We start from the raw sequence: 20439 nt of genomic DNA on the forward strand, positions 1-20439 counted from the left end.
TATCTAATAAATATCTCCCCTTTCTCCCGAATGAGGATGCAAAGTAACTTACCTTATTCTCCCCTCCTCTGTTTTATGCTCAGAGCAACCCCATGGGGTAGGTTAGGCTGAGAGAGTGTGACTGGCCCACAGTCACCCAGCGAGATTCCATGGCACAACTGAGGATTCGAACCTGGGTCTCCCAGATACTAATGCGACAGTCTCAGCCAGTACATCACACTGGCTCCCTGGTCTGTCTAGATCAGCAGGAGCTACTGCGGGCAGCTGAGTTTCGAGATGGCCACACTGGTCCAAAGCAAAGTCCCAGTCCAAGCCTGGCTGTAGTAATAGTTGGTCAGATCCCTTAGAACTGGCTGAGATCTCAGGGTTTCTTACGTGCAGGGAACTGGCTGGCGGCTGAGCTCCGAGATGGCAAGGCCGATCATTGCCCCCGTGAGCGTCAACGCAACGGCTCCGGAAACCTTTGCGGTCCTGGACCAGAGGATGAGGGTGGTGGAAGAGCAGACGAGCACGTTGCTGAAGGATGTGGAGGCCCTGGGCGCGAAGGGCTACAGGTAGAGCTGAAAGGGACACCCCAATTCCACGTCTTCCTTGCTTTGAGCTCATGCGTCCCGTCCCCCCGGATCAGAGTTTGTAGCAGTGGAAGCCTACGCGGAGTTACTCCAGACAATGGCCATCGTTTTCATTGGCCTTAAACTGGTGTAACAGCCTAGCACTGCACTGCGAGTCACTGAAATTTGCATAAGTCTTATTGTGTATATTTGTGGTTGTGTATTCTTTATCAAGATGGGTCATTTATTGTTTTATTAAAAAATTGGTTACATAAGAACATAAGAGAAGCCAAAGCTGAGGTCTTCACCTAATGTTGCCTCCTGGCTCTGGGATCCGGAGGATTAGTGCCTCTGAATGCGGAGGTTCTCCTCAGTCACCATGGCTAGTAGCCTTTGATAGATTTATCCTCCATCAATCTACCTAATCCCCTTTGAAAGCCGTTGATTCCTGTGGCCATCACTACACCCTCTGGCAGCGAATTCCACATTCTGATTGCTCTCTGCCTCTGCATGGTGACTCTGGTATTCCACGGTGGTCTTCCGTCAGAGTGCTAACTGGGCCTGATCCTTGGTGGTCTCCCATCCAATACCAACCAGGGCCAACCTTGCTTAGCTTCCGAGATCTGATGAGACTGGGGTAGCCTGGGTCACCCAGGTCAGAACTCTTAATTGAATACAACCATATATAAAACGATAAAGGAAACTGTTGATGTTTTTGAGCAAGCCAACTGTATTTAAGAACATAAGAACATAAGAGACGCCAATGTTGGATCAGGCCAAAGGCCCATCCAGTCCAACACTCTGTGTCACACAGTGGCCAGAAATACCAGGTGCCCTCAGGAGGTCCACCAGTGGGGCCAGGACACTAGGAGCCCTCCCCCTGTTGCCCCCCCCCCCAAGCACCAAGAATACAGAGCATCCCTTGCCCCAGACTGAGAGTTCCTGTCTATAAAGTACCTTTAAGATTAACAAACTTCATTGTAGCACAAGCTCCCGAGAAACACAGCTCTCTTCGTCAGATGCATGGAAGGTATGAAGAAACTGGCCAGAGAAGAGAATTTGGGGACTTCACCTAAAATCTTCGTATAGGAGAAGAGACTGGATTTACACCCCACCCTTCACTACCCGAGGGAGTCTCAGAGCGGCTTACAAACTCCTTTTCCCTTCCCCTCCCCTCAGCAGACACCCTGTGAGGTGCAGGTGGGGCTGAGAGAGCTCTGACAGAAACGGCTCTTTTTCAAGAACTTTGGAAATGTTTTGAAAGCCGGTTTATAAATAAATGAACGAAAGGAAATGCCCTGATAACAAAACAGAATTGCGTGTAATTAAATACAATGAGAAGAACTTGAAAACTAACATGTTCCCCTGAAAATAAGACACTGTCTTATATTTATTTTTTCTCAAGAAGACACACTAAAGAGAAAAGGCGTAGGGTTGCCAGGTCCCCCTCCCCACTGGCAGGGGATGGGGGCCCCCATAGCATTGCTACCAATGCTCCCTCTAAGTTGTGGAGTCTCCTGAGCAAAAATTCTGTTTTGTGAGCTACTGGCATTAAAGTTGTGAGCGAGGGATTGGGCTAGGGCTTATTTTTTGGGTAGGTCTTATTTTCGGGGAAACAGGGTATGTTGTTTGTCAAGGACACGCTCCTTACAATGAAACTCAATAGTCTGGGACATGAAGAAAGGCTGACGAGTCTGGGACTTTAAAAAAAGAGACGGCTAAGGGGGGGGACACGAGAGACGTTTATAAAAGGATGCGTGGGGGTTGAGAGCAGTGTTCCCTCTAAGCTGAGTGAGTGTGAGCCAGCTCACAGTTTTTTACCCTCCGGCTCACACATTTTTGTCTCGGCTCAGGGAGGACGGCTCCAGAGCAGTGGGACCTGACAGGGAGGAACCTGATTCTGTTTAATATTTGACCTGATCTAAGGAGAATAGGTGAAGGGACAAGAAATGTCCCAAAGCCTGAGGTGCAATAGGCATGGGTTGCAGAGAGATGACAAAAGAGAAATCTATCTCTCTCCCCCCAAATACTAGAACTGAAGGGCAGCCAATGAAGCTGATGGGGAGTAGGTGCAGGACGGACAAAAGGAAATACTATGCTACACAAAGAGTGATTGCAGTGTGGGATTCACTGCCAGAGGCTGTAGTGATGGCCAGAGGAATAGACCGCTTTCAAAGGGGATTAGATAGATTCATGGAGGGATAGGTTTCATGTGGCTACTAGGCATGATGGCTGAGGGGAACCTCCACATTCAGAGGCACTAAGCCTCTGACTCCCAGAGCCAGGAGGCAATACTGGGGGGAGGCCTCAGCCTCTGTGTCCTGTTGTTGGCCCTCCAGAGGAACTGGTTGGCCACTGTGTGAGACAGGATGCTGGACTGGATGGACCACTGGTCTGATCCAGCAGGGCACTTCTCATATTCTTATCAGGAGAAGACCTCGGCCTCTCTGCCCTGTTGTTGACCTTCCAGAGGAACTGGTTGGCCACCGTGTGAGACAGGATGCTGGACTGGATGGACCCTCACTGGTCTGATCCAGCAGGTGCTCTTCTTCTGTTCTTAGGAAGGCCTCGGCCTCTGTGCCTTCTTGTTGTCCCTCCAGAGGAACTGGACGGCCACTGTGTGAGACAGGGTGCTGGAATAGATGGACCCTCACTGGTCTGATCCAGCAGGGCCCTTCTGATGTTCTTATGAAGGCCTCGGCCTCTCTGCCCTGTTGTTGACCTTCCAGAGGAACTGGTTGGCCACTGTGTGAGACAGGATGCTGGACTGGATGGACCCTCACTGGTCTGATCCAGCAGGGCTCTTTCTGATGTTCTTATGACATCTGGCCACCATTTCCCTAGAGATAAGCATCCGTTTCAGAATTAGAAGCATAAACACACTTCCTTTTTCAAGCCCCGGCTGCTTGATTTATTTGATTTGCAAGGTCTTCCCAGTTGCTGAGAGAACTCTGACAGATCCACTCTCTCTTGTGAACAACTGAAGCTGCAATACTCACCTTTAATAAATGTGACTCTTGGCTTGGAAGGATGCATTTCTGACGACACACTTCCCCTCTGTGCGCAGTTAGCCTTCTGCGCATCTGTTGAAAAATGAGAACACGCTCTTACCCATGTAGGTTATACCCACCCCCGCAAGAACTTGAAACGCCTCTCACTGCAATATAGCAGGGTGTCCCAGCCTTTTTGAGTCTGCGCGCACTTTTGGAAACCTGAAACAGCGTGAGGGTGAAGTTCTTGTGCTGTGGTGACCGTGGGTCTCGGGCAGCTTTGGTGAAGTTCTCTTAAGAGCTGATTGGGTAAGAATGAATGGCTGAGGTCTATCTTGAGTCCATTTTGAATTATGCCCGGTAAAGTGTTATATATACTAATTGTACGACCTTATATTAGTTGCACGTACATGGCGATTCTTGAGAAAGAGGACATTGAAATGGAAGAACACCCGCGGTTATCTGTTGGGTCGCTGTGTAGCAGTTTTGGATTGCTATAAGCAGTATATAAAGGCATTTTGCTTTACCACTGGAAAGAACTGTTCTAACCAGGGCTATTTTTGGGCAGGAACGCACAGGAACGGAGTTCCGGCTGGCTCCCGAGTCCACGCCCAGCAGAAACTCATTAGCATAATAGGCCACACCCAACAGCAGAAACTCATTGGGATTGGCTACGTTAGGGGTGTGTGGCCTAACATGCAAAGGGGTTCCTGCTACAAAAAAGCCCTGGGTTTTGACAACAAACAAGGTAAACAGAATAAGAAGCAAAAGGTGGGTGTGGCTGGATGACCAGACTTCTGGTAACATGGGGGTGCGGCCTAATGTGCTAATGAGCTGTGCTGTCAGGGGTGTGGCCTGATATGCTAATGAGTTTCTGATGTTGGGAGTGGTCTATTATGCTAATATGTTCCTGCTGGACTTTGTCTACAAAAAGAGCCCTGGTTCTAACAATCTCTTCCCAGAGAAGACTACAGAAAAAGAGAGCGTCTCAAACAAAATATGGTTGTTAAAAATTGTAATACCCTGTTGGAGTTATTCTAAGTTAAGTGTCTGAGAATCTTTTGTGTTAGTAGAAAGATACTGACGCTATTGATGCATATATCTTTAAAGAGGCACCGTTAAGCCTGCAATATCACTTGTAAAGCACCACATACGGCCTGGACTTCCTCAGTAGTCTCACATCCTAGTCCTAACACGGGCCGACCCCGCTTTGCTTCCGAGGTCTGACAAGATCAAGGCGGCCTGAGCCATCTAGGTCAGGTTACCCCACATCATTGTGGATGAGAAATATTTATTTATTTATTTATTTATTTATTACTTTCGGCTTCTACCCCGCTCGAACCCCCTAGGGGGTCTCTGAGCGGCTTACAGTTACTCTGTTATCCCTAACTATGGCCACATCTGAATTGGGGTGGGGACTGCCCTACCAGCACCCTGTAGATGGCGCTGTTGTTCTTCTTGATCTTAGTTCGGCATCTCGGCCCATTGCTGGCTCGGCTCCCTCCAGCTTTTCCTCCTTCTCCTCTTTGCTTGTCCTCGGCGTCGGCTACGGTCGGCGGCTCCATCCTGCGCCCGGTGCAGTAGTTCTTACTTCCTCTCCACCGGGGTCTAGATCGTTGCAGCGTGGCCACGCACTTAGCACTGTTGGGATGCCTGATTGCGTTTCAGTTCATGTTGGCTTTTAACGTGTTTTTTTTCGCCCAGCGTGGAGTTCTTTCCTCCCAAACCTTCGGAGCGTTCCGATGATCGCCCCTCCATCGCCCCCATCTGCGCGCGAGTGGCGTTTGTTGGCGAGAACGAGACGCTGTGGAAGAACTGCAAGAGGCTGGTCGGTCGGATGTGCCGCCTGGAGAGCGTCGTGCAGACCCTGAAGCTGAACGTGTTCCGGCTGCAGACGGAGAAGGAACTGAACCCGCAGCACGCAGGTACTCCACGAGAGGAGGGAAAGCTGGCCTCTGCGATGAGCTGGATGCCTTTTCTCCCCCCCCTTTCCGGTGTCTAATGTTTCTGTGGTCTCGGTGGCGGTCATTCCTAAATTGTGCTCCTCAATGTCTTGCAGTCCACATACCGCAAGGAACTGATATACTTGTATACTTTTATTTTTAAAAATAATCTTTATACATTTTAATTTTGATTTTTAAAGTGAAAAACCAGTAAAATACAGGCAAAAAGAGTTCTTTCCTTTTTTTTATTAGCTTCTATGACCAAAGGTCTTAAGCTCAATTATAAAAGATGACTGTACAACATCACAATACGAACTTTACAATAAAAGTTTACAGTCGAAGTAATAGGCAAAAGAGTTAACCATTTAACAGTATAACAATACATAAGGGAGAAGGTAGTTATTTAAAACCTAAGGTTAAATCAAACCAAGGGTAAGTCAAACTGAGTAGAGGGCCAGCCATGAAAACTTAATGTAAAATAATATGTAAAAATACATGTATTTATTTGTAAAGAATTAAAAAACAGACAAGGGCCGCGGTGGCTCAGAGGTTAAGACGCTGAGCTGCAGACCGGAAGGTCTGTAAGTCGGCAGTTCGAGACCCGAGTGCCGCGTGACGAAGTGAGCTCCCGTCTCCGGCCCCGGCTCCTGCCAACCGAGCAGTTCGAAAGCAAGAAATGTCAAAAGTGCCCGCTGGCTCAGAAAGTTCCGGGACCCCTGCTCCCAGTTTGGTGTAGTGGTTAAGTGTGCGGACTCTAATCTGGGAGAACCAGGTTTGATTCCCCACTCCTCCACTTGTACCTGCTGATGTGACCGTGGGTCAGTCACAAGCTCTGGCACAGCTGTCCTTGAAAGAGCAGTTTGTGTCAGAGCTCTCTCAGCCCCACCCACCTCACAGGGTGTCTGTTGTGGGGAGGGGAAGGGAAAGGAGTTTGTAAGCCGCTCTGAGACTCCAAGTGAAGGGCGGGGTATAAATCCAATCTCTTCTTCTTCTTCTTCTCTTCTTCTCCCGTTCTCCCTTGCTGTCCGGCAGCCAATCTCGAGCAGCGCCTGGACACGATCCAGGAGGAGCACCTGCAGGAGCTGAAGGTGCTTCAGGCGGAGGGGAGGACGCTGCGTCAGCAGCTGAGTGACGCACGAGAGGAGGCGGAGACAGCCCGCGAGCGGACGGAACGGCTCAGCGCCGCCCTGGAGATGGCAACCGCGACCAAGGTACCGAGGGGCTTCGGGCAACGGGCCGGTCTCCGGAAACTCTTCGGCCCAGCTCTAGAGACGGCTGCATTTCCCCTGCAGTGGAGGAGATGCGAGCTTGCAAGGAGCCCTCTTGCCCAAAATGGGAATGCTGAAACTGTGAGAGGTTAGGGTTGGCTTTGGCTTATGTGATCGTACACTGCCAATTTCGCATTCCATATTCTTAGCATCCTTCCCCCTCCCCCCTGAATTTGCCCTGGTTTCAAATTATATGAAGTGGGGTTCTTTTCTAAGGGTATAAGAAGTGAGGAGGAGGTGCTGTGGCTCAGTGGCAGAGCCTCTGCTTGGCATGCAGAAGGTCCCAGGTTCAATCCCCGGCATCTCCAGTTAGAAAGAACCAGATCGTAGGTGATGTGGAAGACCTCTCCCTGAGACCCTGGAGAGCTGCTGCCAGTCAGAGTAGGCAATAGTGACCTTGGTGGATCAAAAGATCTGATTCAATATAAGGCAGATCCATGCCATGTCGTCTGAAGCTTACATCACTGAAGACGTCATGAGGTTTGGGGTGGGGCGGGGGCTCAGTGGCAGAGCCTCTGCTTGGCGTGCAGAAGGTCCCGGGTTCAATCCCTGGCATCTCCAGTCAAAAGGACTAGGCAGGAGGTGATGGGAAAGACCTCTGCCTGAGACCCTGGAGAGCTGTAAAGAGGGGCTGTGGCTCAGTGGCAGAGCCTCTGCTTGGCATGCAGAAGGTCCCAGGTTCAATCCCCGGCATCTCCAGTTATTAGGACCAGGCAGGAGGTGATGGGAAAGACCTCAGCCTGAGACCCTGGAGAGCTGCTGCCAGTCTGAGTAGACAATACTGACTTTGATGGACCTGGGGTCTGATTCAGTATACGGCAGCTTCATGTGTTTGTGCGATGGGGGCAAACAAAAAATTAACTGTCAGTGCCCCTGTCTATACCACATAAATCCAAGTTTCAGAAATGCTGGTAAATCACTGCTGCAGGCAGATGCTCCTGTCTGCAGAGAGGCCTTCCTGCGTTCTGCCTTTCTACATTCTGCCTTTCCACATTCTGCCACTGAAGTTCAGTTGGACATGTGGTTTTTCGTTCTTTGCAGAGAGACGTGGCCATTGCTGCGGAGGAGCTGAGGGCGACCAAAATCAAAACGAACCACAGCCTGCAGGAGGTAAGGGCAGAAGGCCGGCTGTTACTCGCAGGGGAAAGGGAGAAGAGTAAAGGCGGAACTTCCCAAGTAGCCCAAGAATCTATGGCTCTTAACCCTAGGGGATGAGCGTGCACACAAAACCATGTTTGACAGGACCGTAGCCAGGAAATTTTTTTGGGGGGGGAGGCAGTGCCCCCAACGTGACTGTGTCACTTCCGAAACTGACCTGCCAGAAATTATGTCGGCACATGGGGCGGTTGCCTTCTGAGGGGGAGGGGCTGCAGTCCAGCAGGAGGGGAGGGAGAGGTACAACCTCGTTGGGTCTTCCTGCTTCCGCAGCCGACTTCTCAAAGTTGAGAAGTCGGCTGCAGAAGCCGGAAGACTCAGTGAGGCCACGCCTCTCCCTCCCCTCCTGCTCAGCTGCAGTGAGGTGCCTTCCCTGTTCTCCAAGGCCTTGGCCTCTCGCCAGTTCTCTGGCCCCCTCGGCCAGGACAGCCTCACCTGCAGGCTGCTTGGTGGCCTTTCCCCAGCGCACCCCACCCCACTTAAAGACACCATACCACATGTCTACCCCAGGCTCCCTCCACCTCCCGGGGAGGGGGGCAGGCACATTCAGGAGGGGGCATCACTCCTGTGGCTCTGGTCTGTCCAGGTCAGTATTATCGGGGGGGGGGGGGGGCTGTGGCTCAGTGGTAGAGCCTCCGCTCAGCATGCAGGAGGTCCCAGGTTCAATCCCCGGCATCTCCAGTTAAAAGGACCAGCCAACTGGTGATGGGAAAGACCTCTGCCTGAGACCCTGGAGAGCCATGGAGAGGGTCTGTGGCTCAGTGGTAGAGCCTCCGCTTGGCATGCAGAAGTCCCCAGGTTCAAGTACCAGCACATCCAGTTAAAAGGACCAGGCAGAAGGTGATGGGAAAGACCTCTGCCTGAGACCCTGGAGAGCCATGAAGAGGGGCTGTGGTTCAGTGGTAGAGCATCTGCTTGGCATGCAGAAGTCCCCAGGGTCAAGGTTGCAGAGGTCCAGTAGCAGCAAGGTTGGTGGCTCAGTAGCTAAGTGTACTCATTACATCCACAAACTGCCAATTCTCCTGGCTGAATTTATAGCCAAGTCTTAATGAGCTAAACTCCCAGCCAATTCCTTGGCAGTCACCCTGAAACGACTCATTCACCTCAACAGTTGACAGCTGATGACACGCCATGAGTCTCGCACTCCTCCTTTCCTGCAACTCAGCTCATCTCTGACAGTGTCGGTGCTGCAGGGGTGTGGGTCAGCTAGGTGGGCTGGGAGAAGCTGCTGAAGACTTGTTTACTGCTTCAGAGCCACAAAGTGTTGGATCGGTTTCAGCTGGAGTCTGTGACTACTGATCAGACGGTAACCTGATCTCTTCTTGTTTTCCTTCTGGCTCAGAGCCAGAAGCAGCCAGCTGTTCAGTTACCGGTTCAGGGCTAGCAGGTAGCTCTTTGTCTGAGAAATCTGAGCCATCACTCAAAACAGACTGACAGGGCTTAGTTCTTGCAGTAAGGTCAAAAGGGGGATCCAGTGTTGGTTACTCAATTCATTCACCCACTTGACTTTTTTAAAAAAAATGTCTTCTAGCTAAGAGAGCAGCTCTCTAAGGAATCTAGCCTGAGGAAGTCTTTGGAAGAATCCCAAGCGGTCCTGCTGTATCGGGTGCAGGATATGGAGCAGACGGTGGAAAAAGAACGGAAGCAGGTTGGTACATTTTGGCCACATCCGTCCTTCCTGGGGGCTTTAACCCAATAGTGCAGTTTGTAGGACACTGCTACCAACTCCGACTGTTACCAAAGCGTGCTATTGAAGTTTAAATAGTCTTACGTAGTACTACAAATCAAGGATTTAAAACGTGCTAAAAATTAAACAGACAGTTGGCTTAAAGGAGCTGAAAGTCACTAGGATCTGATGGCTGCTGTGTGAGTGTGTGCAAAGTGCCATCAAGTTGCAACCGACTTATGGCCACTCCATTGGGTTTTCAAGGCAAGAGGCGTTCAGAGGTGGTTTGCCATTGCCTGCCTCTGCGTACCAACCCTGGACTTCCTTGGTGGTCTCCCGTCCAAATATTAACCACGGCCGACCCTGATTCGCTTCAAAGATCTGACGAGATCAGGTAAGCCTGGGCTATCAAGGTCCAGGCAGACAAACAGAGGTCGTTTGCCATCGTCTGCCCTGGACTTCTTTGGTGGTCTCCCATCCAAGTACTAAGCAGGGACAGCTTGGGGGGCAACAGGGGGAGGGCTTCTGGAGTTCTGGCCCCTCTGGTGGATCTCTTGATGGCACCTGGGTTCTGGCCACTGTGTGACAAAGAATGTTGGACTGGATGGGCCATTGACCTGATCCAACATGGCTTCTCTTATAGTCTTATGTCTGGGTCAGTGATGTTCTGTCTCCTTGGTGCTGGGGGGCAACAGTGGGAGGGCTTCTGGAGTTCTGGCCCCACTGCTGGACCTCCTGATGGCCCCTGTGTGCTCCACAGTGTTGGTCTGGGTGGGCCATTGGCCTGATCCAACATGGCTTCTCTTATGTCTGGGGCAGGGATGCTCTGTCTTCTTGGTGCTTGAGGGACCACAGTGGGGGGGGGGGCTTCTGGAGCTCTGGCCCCCCTGGTTGCCCTCTTCAGGGCCCCTGGGTTTTGGCCCGTGTTGGACTGGATTGGCTACTGGCCTGATCCAACAGGGCTTCTCTTATGTTCTTGGTCAACAGTGGGAGGGCTTCTAGTGCCCTGGCCCCACTGGTGGACCTCCTGATGGCGCCTGGTATTTCTGGCCTCTGTGTGATACAGAGTGTTGGACTGGAGGGGCCACTGGCCTGATCCAACAGGGCTTCTCTTATGTCCTTAAGTCTTGCTGCCTAGTCCACATCTTGGCCTGCTCTCCACTACGCTGCACCTCCCGGTGCTTGGCTTGTACTTATTGTCCCTAACTTTCTGGGCCTGCCGCTCACTGTCCTGGCCTTGACACCGCTAAGATCATCGCTCTGGTTCCTTCCCTTCCTGTCATGCGACTGTGAGACCACCTGCTCGCAACTGAACGGATTCCATGCTACCAGCCAAGCGCGAAAGGCCTGGAAAGCCTGAAGACCACGGGGGGCTGACCGGGTTGCCACCAAAAACAACACTTTCCCCACTTAACCATTCAAACCCCCATCTTTTATTGGGTGTCAGGCCCTGATCCGGCTGGTCCAGGCTAGTCCAATTTCATCATACCCTGTTGGATCAGGCCAATGGCCCATCCAGTCCAACACTGGCCCAGAGTGGCCAAAAACTCAGGGGCCATTAGGAGGTCCACCAGGGGGGGCAGACCTCCAGAAGCCCTTACACTGTGGCGCCCCCCAAGCACCAAGAAGACAGAGCATCACTGCCCTAGACATAAGAGAAGCCAATGTTGGATCAGGCCAGTGACCCATCCAGTCCAACACTCTGTGTCACACAGTGGCCAAAAACACCAGGTGCCATCAGGAGGTCCACCAGCGGGGCCAGAACTCCAGAAGCCCGCCCACTGTGCCCCCCCCCAGCACCAAGAAGACAGAGCGTCACTGCCCTACACCTAAGAACATAAGGGAAGCCATGCTGGATCAGGCCAGTGGCTCGTCCAGTCCAACTCTCTGTGTCATACAGCGGCCAAAAACTCAGGGGCCATCAGGAGGGCCACCAGTAGGGCGAGACCTCCAGAAGCCCTCGCACTGTGGCGCCCCCCAAGCACCAAGAAGACAGAGCGTCACTGCCCTACACCTAAGAACATAAGGGAAGCCATGTTGGATCAGGCCAGTGACCCATCCAGTCCAACACTCTGTCACACAGCGGCCAAAAACACCAGGTGCCATTAGGAGGTCCACCAGCGGGGCCAGAACTCCAGAAGCCCTCGCACTGTGGCGCCCCCCAAGCACCAAGAAGACAGAGCGTCACTGCCCTACACCTAAGAACATAAGGGAAGCCATGTTGGATCAGGCCAGTGACCCATCCAGTCCAACACTCTGTCACACAGCGGCCAAAAACACCAGGTGCCATTAGGAGGTCCACCAGCGGGGCCAGAACTCCAGAAGCCCTCGCACTGTGGCGCCCCCCAAGCACCAAGAAGACAGAGCGTCACTGCCCTACACCTAAGAACATAAGGGAAGCCATGTTGGATCAGGCCAGTGACCCATCCAGTCCAACACTCTGTCACACAGCGGCCAAAAACACCAGGTGCCATTAGGAGGTCCACCAGCGGGGCCAGAACTCCAGAAGCCCTCGCACTGTGGCGCCCCCCAAGCACCAAGAAGACAGAGCGTCACTGCCCTACACCTAAGAACATAAGGGAAGCCATGTTGGATCAGGCCAGTGACCCATCCAGTCCAACACTCTGTCACACAGCGGCCAAAAACACCAGGTGCCATTAGGAGGTCCACCAGCGGGGCCAGAACTCCAGAAGCCCTCGCACTGTGGCGCCCCCCAAGCACCAAGAAGACAGAGCGTCACTGCCCTACACCTAAGAACATAAGGGAAGCCATGTTGGATCAGGCCAGTGACCCATCCAGTCCAACACTCTGTCACACAGCGGCCAAAAACACCAGGTGCCATCAGGAGGTCCACCAGTGGGACCAGAAGTCCAGAAGCCCTCCCACTGTGGCCCCAACCTCTTTACCCTTTCTTCGTTAGGGAAGCATTCCATCCCCTTAATCGTTTGAGTTGCCCTTTTCTGCCCATTTTCCCAGTGCTATAATATCTTTTTTGAGGTGCAGTGAAAAGAACTGTACGCAGTTCTCTCCAGAGTTCTTTCCAGACTCTCCGGATAGCAGGAACGGGGGCAGCTCCATAGAGGCTCGCAACCCAGCGGGTGGGGGCAGTGCTCCCTCTAAGCCGTGGAGTCTTGTGAGCAAAACTTCTTCTTTGTGAGCTACCGGCATGAAAGTTGTGAGCGAGCGATTTGGCCGCTGCATATATAAGCTTGCTCTGGAGCCCCATCCTCCCTGAGTCAGGATAAAAACGTGTGAGCCGGAGGCTAAAAAGACTGTGAGCTGGCTCACACTAACTCAGCTTAGAAGGAACACTGGGTGGAGGCTGTGTGACTCATCCGAGTGCCCCCAACCCGTGGGCTGAAGGCCACCGGCCTCGAGGAATGGCATCAGCACGGCCTCGAAGCTGCCGTGCCGAAGGCGAGTATCCCAAGCTATCCGCCTCTCGTCTGGGTGTCGTTCCAGGTGCACCTTCTGCAGCAGGACTGCAGCGCCCTGCGCCAGGACATCGAGGCAGCGCAGGAGAGGCTGCGGAAGGAGGAGGGGAGGGCCGTCCAGCTGGAGCACCCGGGGGAACTGCGATCCCCGCAATCCCCCCAAAGCTTGTTTTTCTTTACAAGTGAAGCGCCAGCAATAATCACGGGACAATCTCTTTTTAACGTTTTCCATGCACCCTTTCTTCCCAAGCCAGAGGGGTTAATGCCTTTCCCCAACACCTTGCAGTTTCTCTCAGAGCTCTCTCAGCCCCACCGACCTCCCAGGGTGTCCGTTATGGGGAGAGGAAGGGAAAGGAGACTGTAAGCCGCTCTGAAGACTCTGAGTGAAGGGTGGGGTAGAAATCCAGCTCTTCTTCTTTTTTGGTGTCGTGGTTAGGAGCACAGACTCTAATCTGGGGGGACCGTGTTTGATTCCCCACTCCTCCACATGCAGCTGCTGGGCCAGTCACAAGTTGTCTCAGAGCTGTTCTCTCAAGGGCAGTCCTCGAAAGAGCTCTCTCATCCCCACCTACCCCACAGGCAATATTCCCTCTAAGCCGTGGAGTCTTGTGAGCAAAAATTCTACTTTGTGAGCTGCCGGCATTAAGGTTGTGAGCGAGCAATTTGACTACTGCGTGAATCAGTTTGCTCTGGAGCCCTCCTTCCTGAGCGAAGATGAAAATGTGTGAGCCAGAGGCTAAAAAACAGTGAGCTAGCTCACACTCACTCAGCTTAGAGGGAACGCTGCTCACAGGGTGTCTGTTGTGGGGAGGGGGAGGGGATTGTGAGCCGCTCTGAGACTCCTTCGGGTAATGAAGGGCGGGGTATGAACCCAATAATAAAACCACGTTGATAGGAAAAAGTGAGTGTTTTAACTGGTGGCTGTTTTTGTTGGGCTCTGTTCCAGAATCCCGAGAGAACACCATTTCCAAGCTCAGTGAAGAAGAGAAAGTAAGTTCATAAAGGGAGAATCTGCTGCTGCATACCAATGTGGCTGCCCACTTGAATCTATTTAAAAACCCATAAAGAATGAACAAAATGAATATCCTTTAATAAACAGAAAGCAGAACAAAATAATTGTGATTGTAACGCATCAAGAACTGAATGGCTTTTTTTAGTCTTGTGAAACCGCATAATATTGGGGGGTTGTTGTTGTTTTTTGTAATTTTGGAGATAGTTCATCTCATTATGAACCAGATATACGACCTGATGGCAACGGGCGAAGAAGTTTCGCTAAGAACATAAGAGATGCCAATGTTGGATCAGGCCAATGGCACATCCAGCCCAACACTCTGTGTCACACAGTGGCCAGAAATACCAGGTGCCATCAGGAGGTCCACCAGTGGGGCCAGGACATTAGAAGCCCTCCCACTGTTGCCCCCCCCCCCAAGCACCAAGATGACAGAGCATCACTTGCCCCTGAGCCTCTATCTATAGCTTGTGGCCACTGATGGACCTCTGCTCCATATGCTTACCTAATTCCCTTTTGAAGCCGTCCCTGCTTGTAGCCGCCACCACTTCCTGTGGCAGTGAATTCCAAATGTTAATCACTCTTTGGGTGAAGAAATAATTCCTTTTATCCGTTCTACGACTTTTATCTTTTTGGTGGCAACTTTGTGACTCCATTTACTGATGCTTCTAGTGAGGTTATTTATTATGCTGGGTTGTTGAAACTAAATCTTCAACGCAATTCTGGCTGACACAATCCCAAAAGATATTCCTGTACACATCCACGCCCTTTTTCCTCAACCTTTTTTGGCCTTTTGGGGTTTTTCGACAGGTTGTAGCTTGATTTTTCTGCTGTCTTTACTTGCTGCCCCAAACCTTGGCCAGTGGATGGGGGTTAATGGACAGGACAATGGGATTGGCCGGTGTTCCTCGGTTGACCGCAGGTTTTACCTGTTAAATGGTCGTTTTTCCCCAGGGAAAATTTACCCCCCTTTTCCACTAGGCTGCCCAGCTGTCTTTCAGCAGAGAACACGAGGAGAACCTGAAGCTGCGATCGGAAATAACCGCCTTGCAAGAGATGGGTGGGAAAGTCCAGGTAAAGAACGCAGTCGTCTCACGGTCTTCATCCAAAATTATCCAGGACGGAAAAGAGAACTGGCCTTGCAAAGGACGGGATACACTTTGGTTATATAGCCGGTTTGGTGTAGTGGTGAGGAGCGCGGGCTCTAATCTAGGAGAGCCGGGATTGATTCCCCACTCCTCCGCATGCAGCTGCTGGTGTGGCCTTGGGTCAGCCACAAGTTCTCTCAGAGCTGTTCTCTCAAGAGCTATCCTCAAGAGCGCTCCCTCAGCCCCACCGACCTCACAGGCAAGGCTCCCTCTAAGCTGTGGAGTCTTATGAGCAAAAATTCTACTTTGTGAGCTACTGGCATTAAAGTACTGAGCGAGCGATGTGGCTCCTGTATAAATTAGTCTGCTCTGGAGTCCTCCTTCCTGAGCTAAGACAAAAATGTGTGAGCCGGAGGCTAAAAAACTGTGAGCTAGCTCACACTAACTCAGCTTAGAGGGAACACTGCAGGGTGTCTGTTGTGGGGAGGGGAAGGGAAAGGAGTTTGTGAGCTGCTCTGAGACACCTTTGGGTAGTGAAGGGCAGGTTATAAATCCAATCTCCCCCTCCTCCCCCTCCTCCTCCTCTTCTTCTTTTCCATGTAGGGCTAGAAATACATTTGTTTCTTAAGGAAGAAAGGTGGAACTAGCAATTGTACAGAGAATTCTTGCTGCTTTTGTGGAGGAAAAAAACTGTTTTCTTTTTTGTTTCAGGCGCTTAATGAGCAGTTGAACCAACAGTGTGCGGAACTGAGGGAGACCCTTCGAAGCGTTACCGTGGAGAACGCTAAACTTACCTCGGACCACCAGGCTGCCCTTAAGGTGTGGAATCCTTTGAATCTACTTCTGTGTGACTTGTCCTATGTGGCTCCTGGAGACCAGATGAAATCCCACAAATGTCCTTCCTTTGAGTAGAATCTCGCTCTGACTTCTGCTGACCTCCGACCCCAGACTTTGGTTTGCCTCCTGCTCTTTGCTCTTACAGCTGGTCTTAGCTGGTGATAAATCTTTGGTGGTGTTCCCTCTAAGCTGAATTAGTGTGAGCTAGCTCATGGTTTCTTAGCCTCCGGCTCACACGTTTTTCTCTTAGCTCAGGAAGGGATGTGGCTCCAGAGCAACTTAATTTACGCAGCAGCCAAATCGCTCGCTCACAAAGTACCATTTTTGCTCACAAGACTCTGCAGCTCAGAAGGAGCGTTGCTCCCAAATTCAGTTGCACTGCTGTATGCGCATTGTGTTGAGCGTGCATGAGAAACCCGCCTCGAGCTCGCCATGTGATTAGTGCTAACTTTTCAAAGACCTTAACAGACCCCATTATAAGGCTGCCTTTAAGTTCATGGAACCCGCGTTTCCTCCCAAGCCCGATCTCCGCTTGAGATCAGGCTTGCAGGGAAATGCCAGCTCCGTGTACTTAAAAGGGAAATGCCGACTCCTTTAAGTGCAGGAAACTGGCCTTTCTGGAGATCGGGGCGGCGGGGGGGTGGATGTCCCCAACGTGCCGTCATCACGTCGGTGATGCCCCGCCCCCTCTAGGAACACCCCTAAAGTCTCCCGCTGGGGGCGGAAGACAGACTTGGCAGCCCTACATTAGACAGTGCAGACCTTAAACCCAAGAGTCAAAGGCCAAAAGCTCCCGTGCTTCCGGCCCCTGCAGGGTGGCCCACTGGGTCCCTCTCAGTCCTGAGGGCACTCCTCCACCTCCCACTGCTGTGGATATGGCCGAGCAACCACATCCAACAGTGTGAGCATCGCGCCACACCTGACCCACAAGGAGAGTCGGTGGGGGGAGGCCCCCACGTGCCACAGATCATCATCCCTCTTTGCCCAGCACCAGCGAGGCCTTTGGTGTGGGCTGTCCAGCCCCGGTACCGCACCTTTTCTCTCTTTTAGCTAGACTAGAGGAGAGGGTTACATCCTGGGCCTTGTGAACAATGCTCCATCTAAGCTGTGGAGTCTTGTGAGCAAAAATTCTACTTTGTGAGCGACTGGCATTAAAGGTGTGAGGAAACGATTTGGCTGCTGCATAAATCAGTTTGCTCTGGAGCCGTCCCTTCCTGAGCGGAGACAAAAAATGTGCGAGCCGGAGGCTAAAAAACTGTGAGCTGGCTCACACTCACTCAGCTTAGAGGGAACACTGGTCATGTGTTCCGGGGCTACTTCTGCGTCATAACCAGCCCGCAATGACACAATCAGGGAATCCCCGTGGTTGACACATAAGAGCCAGCGCATAGCTTCAGTTTTGCTCGGTTAACTATACCGCGCGTGCGTGTCTCCCGGGGTCCGGAAGGTTTGCCTCCCTCAGGCACCGGGCAATGCGGGACTCAGTTGCCTAGCAGCCCTCCTCGGCCAATCCTCGCAGCCGAAGGATGGGGAGAGGGAGTTCCAGAGTGTCCCTTTGCAATTTCTCTCACGGCCTCCCTCCCTCCCTCCTTAAACAATATGAAAAAAAGATTGTTTCGATTCAACGACTGTCGATTCACTAACAGCCAGCCGTTGGAGAGATATTTCGGTTGGCTTGGGATTGTATTGTTTCTGGAGCGCTCTCTCCAGTTCTTCCTTTCAGGCTGAACAGGACAGAATCAACCGGAAGCTGCAAGAACAAGACTTGCTTCTGGACGCCGCCCGGGCCAGCATCACGGGGGAGCTGCAGAATTTGCAGAAAGAAAAAGCTGAGCTGCAGAAAGGGATGTGAGTAAGAACGGAGTGGATGGCGGTGACACGCTTCGTAGGGGGTGGTGTCGGCTCGGCTTTCTCCCCCGCCCTGCTCCCAACTTATTTCTCATGGCTTCATAGAAGCTCTTTACAGGGCTTTTTAATAGAAAAAGCCCAGCAGGAACTCATTAGCATAATAGGCCATACCCAACAGCAGGAACTCATTAGCATATTAGGCCACACCCATGACAGCACAGCTCATTAGCATATTAGGCCACACACCCCATGTTACCAGAAGTGGGGTCATCCAGACACACCCACCTTTTGCTTCTTATTCTGTTTACCTTGTTTGTTGTCAACCAGGGCTTTCTTTGTAGCAGGAACTCCTTTGCATGTTAGGCCACACACCCCTAATGTAGCCAATCCTAATGAGTTCCTGCTGTTGGGTGTGGCCTATTATGCTAATGAGTTCCTGCTGGGCGTGGCCAACTCATGAGCCAGCCGGAACTCCGTTCCTGTGCGTTCCTGCCCAAAAATAGCCCTGAGTCTTTACAAGCAAGAGGGGATTACGGCAAGGATCGGCTGTTTGGAATAGGGGACCTCCTGGTGGTGGAAAGCGGCGTCGAGTCTCAGCTGACTCGTGGCAACACCTCGTGGGGTCTTCAAGGCAAGAGGTGAGCAGAGGTGGTTTGCCATTGCCCGCCTCTGCGTAGCAATCCACGTCAGGTCATACGAACAAAAGTGGTTTCCCATTTGCCTGCCTCTGCAAAGCAACTCTGGACTTCCTTGGTGGTCTCCCATCCATGTACTAACCAGGGCCAGCCCTGCTTAGCTTCTAAGATCTGGGGAGACTGGGCCAGCCTGATCTACCCAGGTCAGGGAAGAGGCAAGACAGAGGTGGTTTGCCATTGCCCGCCTCTGCGTAGCAATCCACGTCAGGTCATACGAACAAAAGTGGTTTCCCATTTGCCTGCCTCTGCAAAGCAACTCTGGACTTCCTTGGTGGTCTCTCATCCACAAACTAACTGGGGCCAACCCTGTTTACTTCGAAGATCTGATGAGACTGGGCTAGCCGGATTAACCCAGGCCGGGGCAGAGGCAAAACAGAGGCGGTTTGCCATTGCCTGCCTCTGCGTAGGAACCCTGGACTTCCTTGGAGGGTCTCTCACCCAAGTACAGACTAGGGCCAACGCTGCTTGGCTTCCAAGATCCAACGAGATCGGGCTAGCCTGGGCCATCCACGTCAGGTCAGGTGAACAAAAGTGATTCCCCATTTGCCTGCCTCTGCGTAGCAACCCTGGGCTTCCTTGGTGGTCTCCCATTCAAGTTCTGACCAGAGCCGACCCTGCTTAGCTTCCGAGATCTGACGAGATCGGGCTAGCCTGGGCCATCCAGGTCCTTGCTACCGCTATGAAAATCTCAGGCACCAGCTACCAAACTGCCACGACATGTACCCGCCTCGCTGTTGCAGGGAGGCCCTCCGCGCCGAGCATGCCGACTGCAAGCGGAAAGCCGGTGAAGTCGCGGAGACCATGGCCGCCCAAAAGGAGCTCCTGGAGGCGGCGGTGACCAGGTTACAGAGTGAGCTGGGGGCAGCGCTGCAGGGGAGGGATTCTCTGCTGAAGGAGAAGGAGCGGCTAGCGGAAGAGGTACGGTGCATAGTTGCTGGGTTCTTTAATTTAAGGATGTTAATATTTCATGCCTGACTCGATACTTCATGCTGACGAAGGAGATGCCCGTTGTTCCTTGTCAGCCGTGCAAGAACCAGGAAGGGGCTCGGTTCTCCCTCTCTTTGGCGTGTCAGAACGACTGTGACCATAAAGTCAGGATAGTTGTATGCGAGTTGCGGAAGGATTCTGTCAGGGTCATTAGTCAGGTCACACCACACAGGGCTTCAGAAGAAGATAAGTGTTTATTGATGGATCCAGTACTAAAGAACACGTATACAGCTTGTGTCAGGAATAGCCTTCAGTATAAGGGCCTCTGACTTATAGTGAAATCAAACATCCCCCCCCCGCAGGGCCGGAGAGACAGGCAGAGATCAGGAGTCTCAATGCGTGGATGAGACGATGGTGTAGGGGAGAAGGGTTCAGGTTTGTTAGGCACTGGGATACTTTTTGGAACAAGAGGGAGCTGTACAGGCGAGACGGTCTCCACTTGTCCCGAGAAGGAACCAGGCTGCTGGCACTTAAAATCAAAAAGGTGGCAGAGCAGCTTTTAAACTGAATATTGGGGGAAAGCCGACAGGAGATGAAAAGTCTCTGGTTCGGGTTGGCTCATCTGAGAGAGGTGAGGGGGTACCGGTTGCTTTTCTACAGGGAGGTGGATTGAAATTGTCCACAGAGGCCATGGCTGGTGACATGGACTGCCGGACAACGACTCGAGATAGCAAGAGGAAGGATGCAGGCTTAACTTGTAAGGGAAATTACAGCTGTTTCTATACAAATGCTAGAAGTGTCCGAGGTAAAATCGGGGAGTTGGAGTGCTTGGTGAGGGAGGGAAAAATAGACATTGTGGGTATTTCTGAAACTTGGTGGGATGAGGAAAATCAGTGGGACACAGTGATTCCCGGTTATATATTATATCGGAAGGATAGGGGGGGAAGGGTTGGAGGTGGGGTAGCTCTGTATGTCAGAGAGGGTATAAAGTCTAGAAAGATTGAGAGGCTAAGTGAATTGGATTCGCT

General features: G+C 51.9%; 1 protein-coding gene across 1 annotated transcript in view; it reads left to right on the top strand.

The window, feature by feature from the left end:
- Positions 1-408: 408 nt before the first annotated feature.
- Positions 409-20439, top strand: part of CCDC150 (coiled-coil domain containing 150) — a gene marked incomplete at its 3' end in the record, with an annotated part of 49879 nt that continues 29848 nt past the window's right edge. The window contains exons 1-11 of the mRNA XM_015428363.1: positions 409-554; positions 5246-5466; positions 6517-6695; positions 7794-7862; positions 9439-9555; positions 13036-13136; positions 13925-13997; positions 14998-15090; positions 15816-15923; positions 17665-17789; positions 19225-19402. Of these exons, the coding sequence (XP_015283849.1) occupies positions 409-554; positions 5246-5466; positions 6517-6695; positions 7794-7862; positions 9439-9555; positions 13036-13136; positions 13925-13997; positions 14998-15090; positions 15816-15923; positions 17665-17789; positions 19225-19402 (1410 nt within the window). The remainder of the gene's footprint in view (positions 555-5245; positions 5467-6516; positions 6696-7793; positions 7863-9438; positions 9556-13035; positions 13137-13924; positions 13998-14997; positions 15091-15815; positions 15924-17664; positions 17790-19224; positions 19403-20439) is intronic.

Source organism: Gekko japonicus, unplaced genomic scaffold (assembly GCF_001447785.1).
Source record: "Gekko japonicus isolate JY-2015 unplaced genomic scaffold, Gekko_japonicus_V1.1 scaffold5139, whole genome shotgun sequence".
Lineage (NCBI taxonomy): Eukaryota > Metazoa > Chordata > Lepidosauria > Squamata > Gekkonidae > Gekko > Gekko japonicus.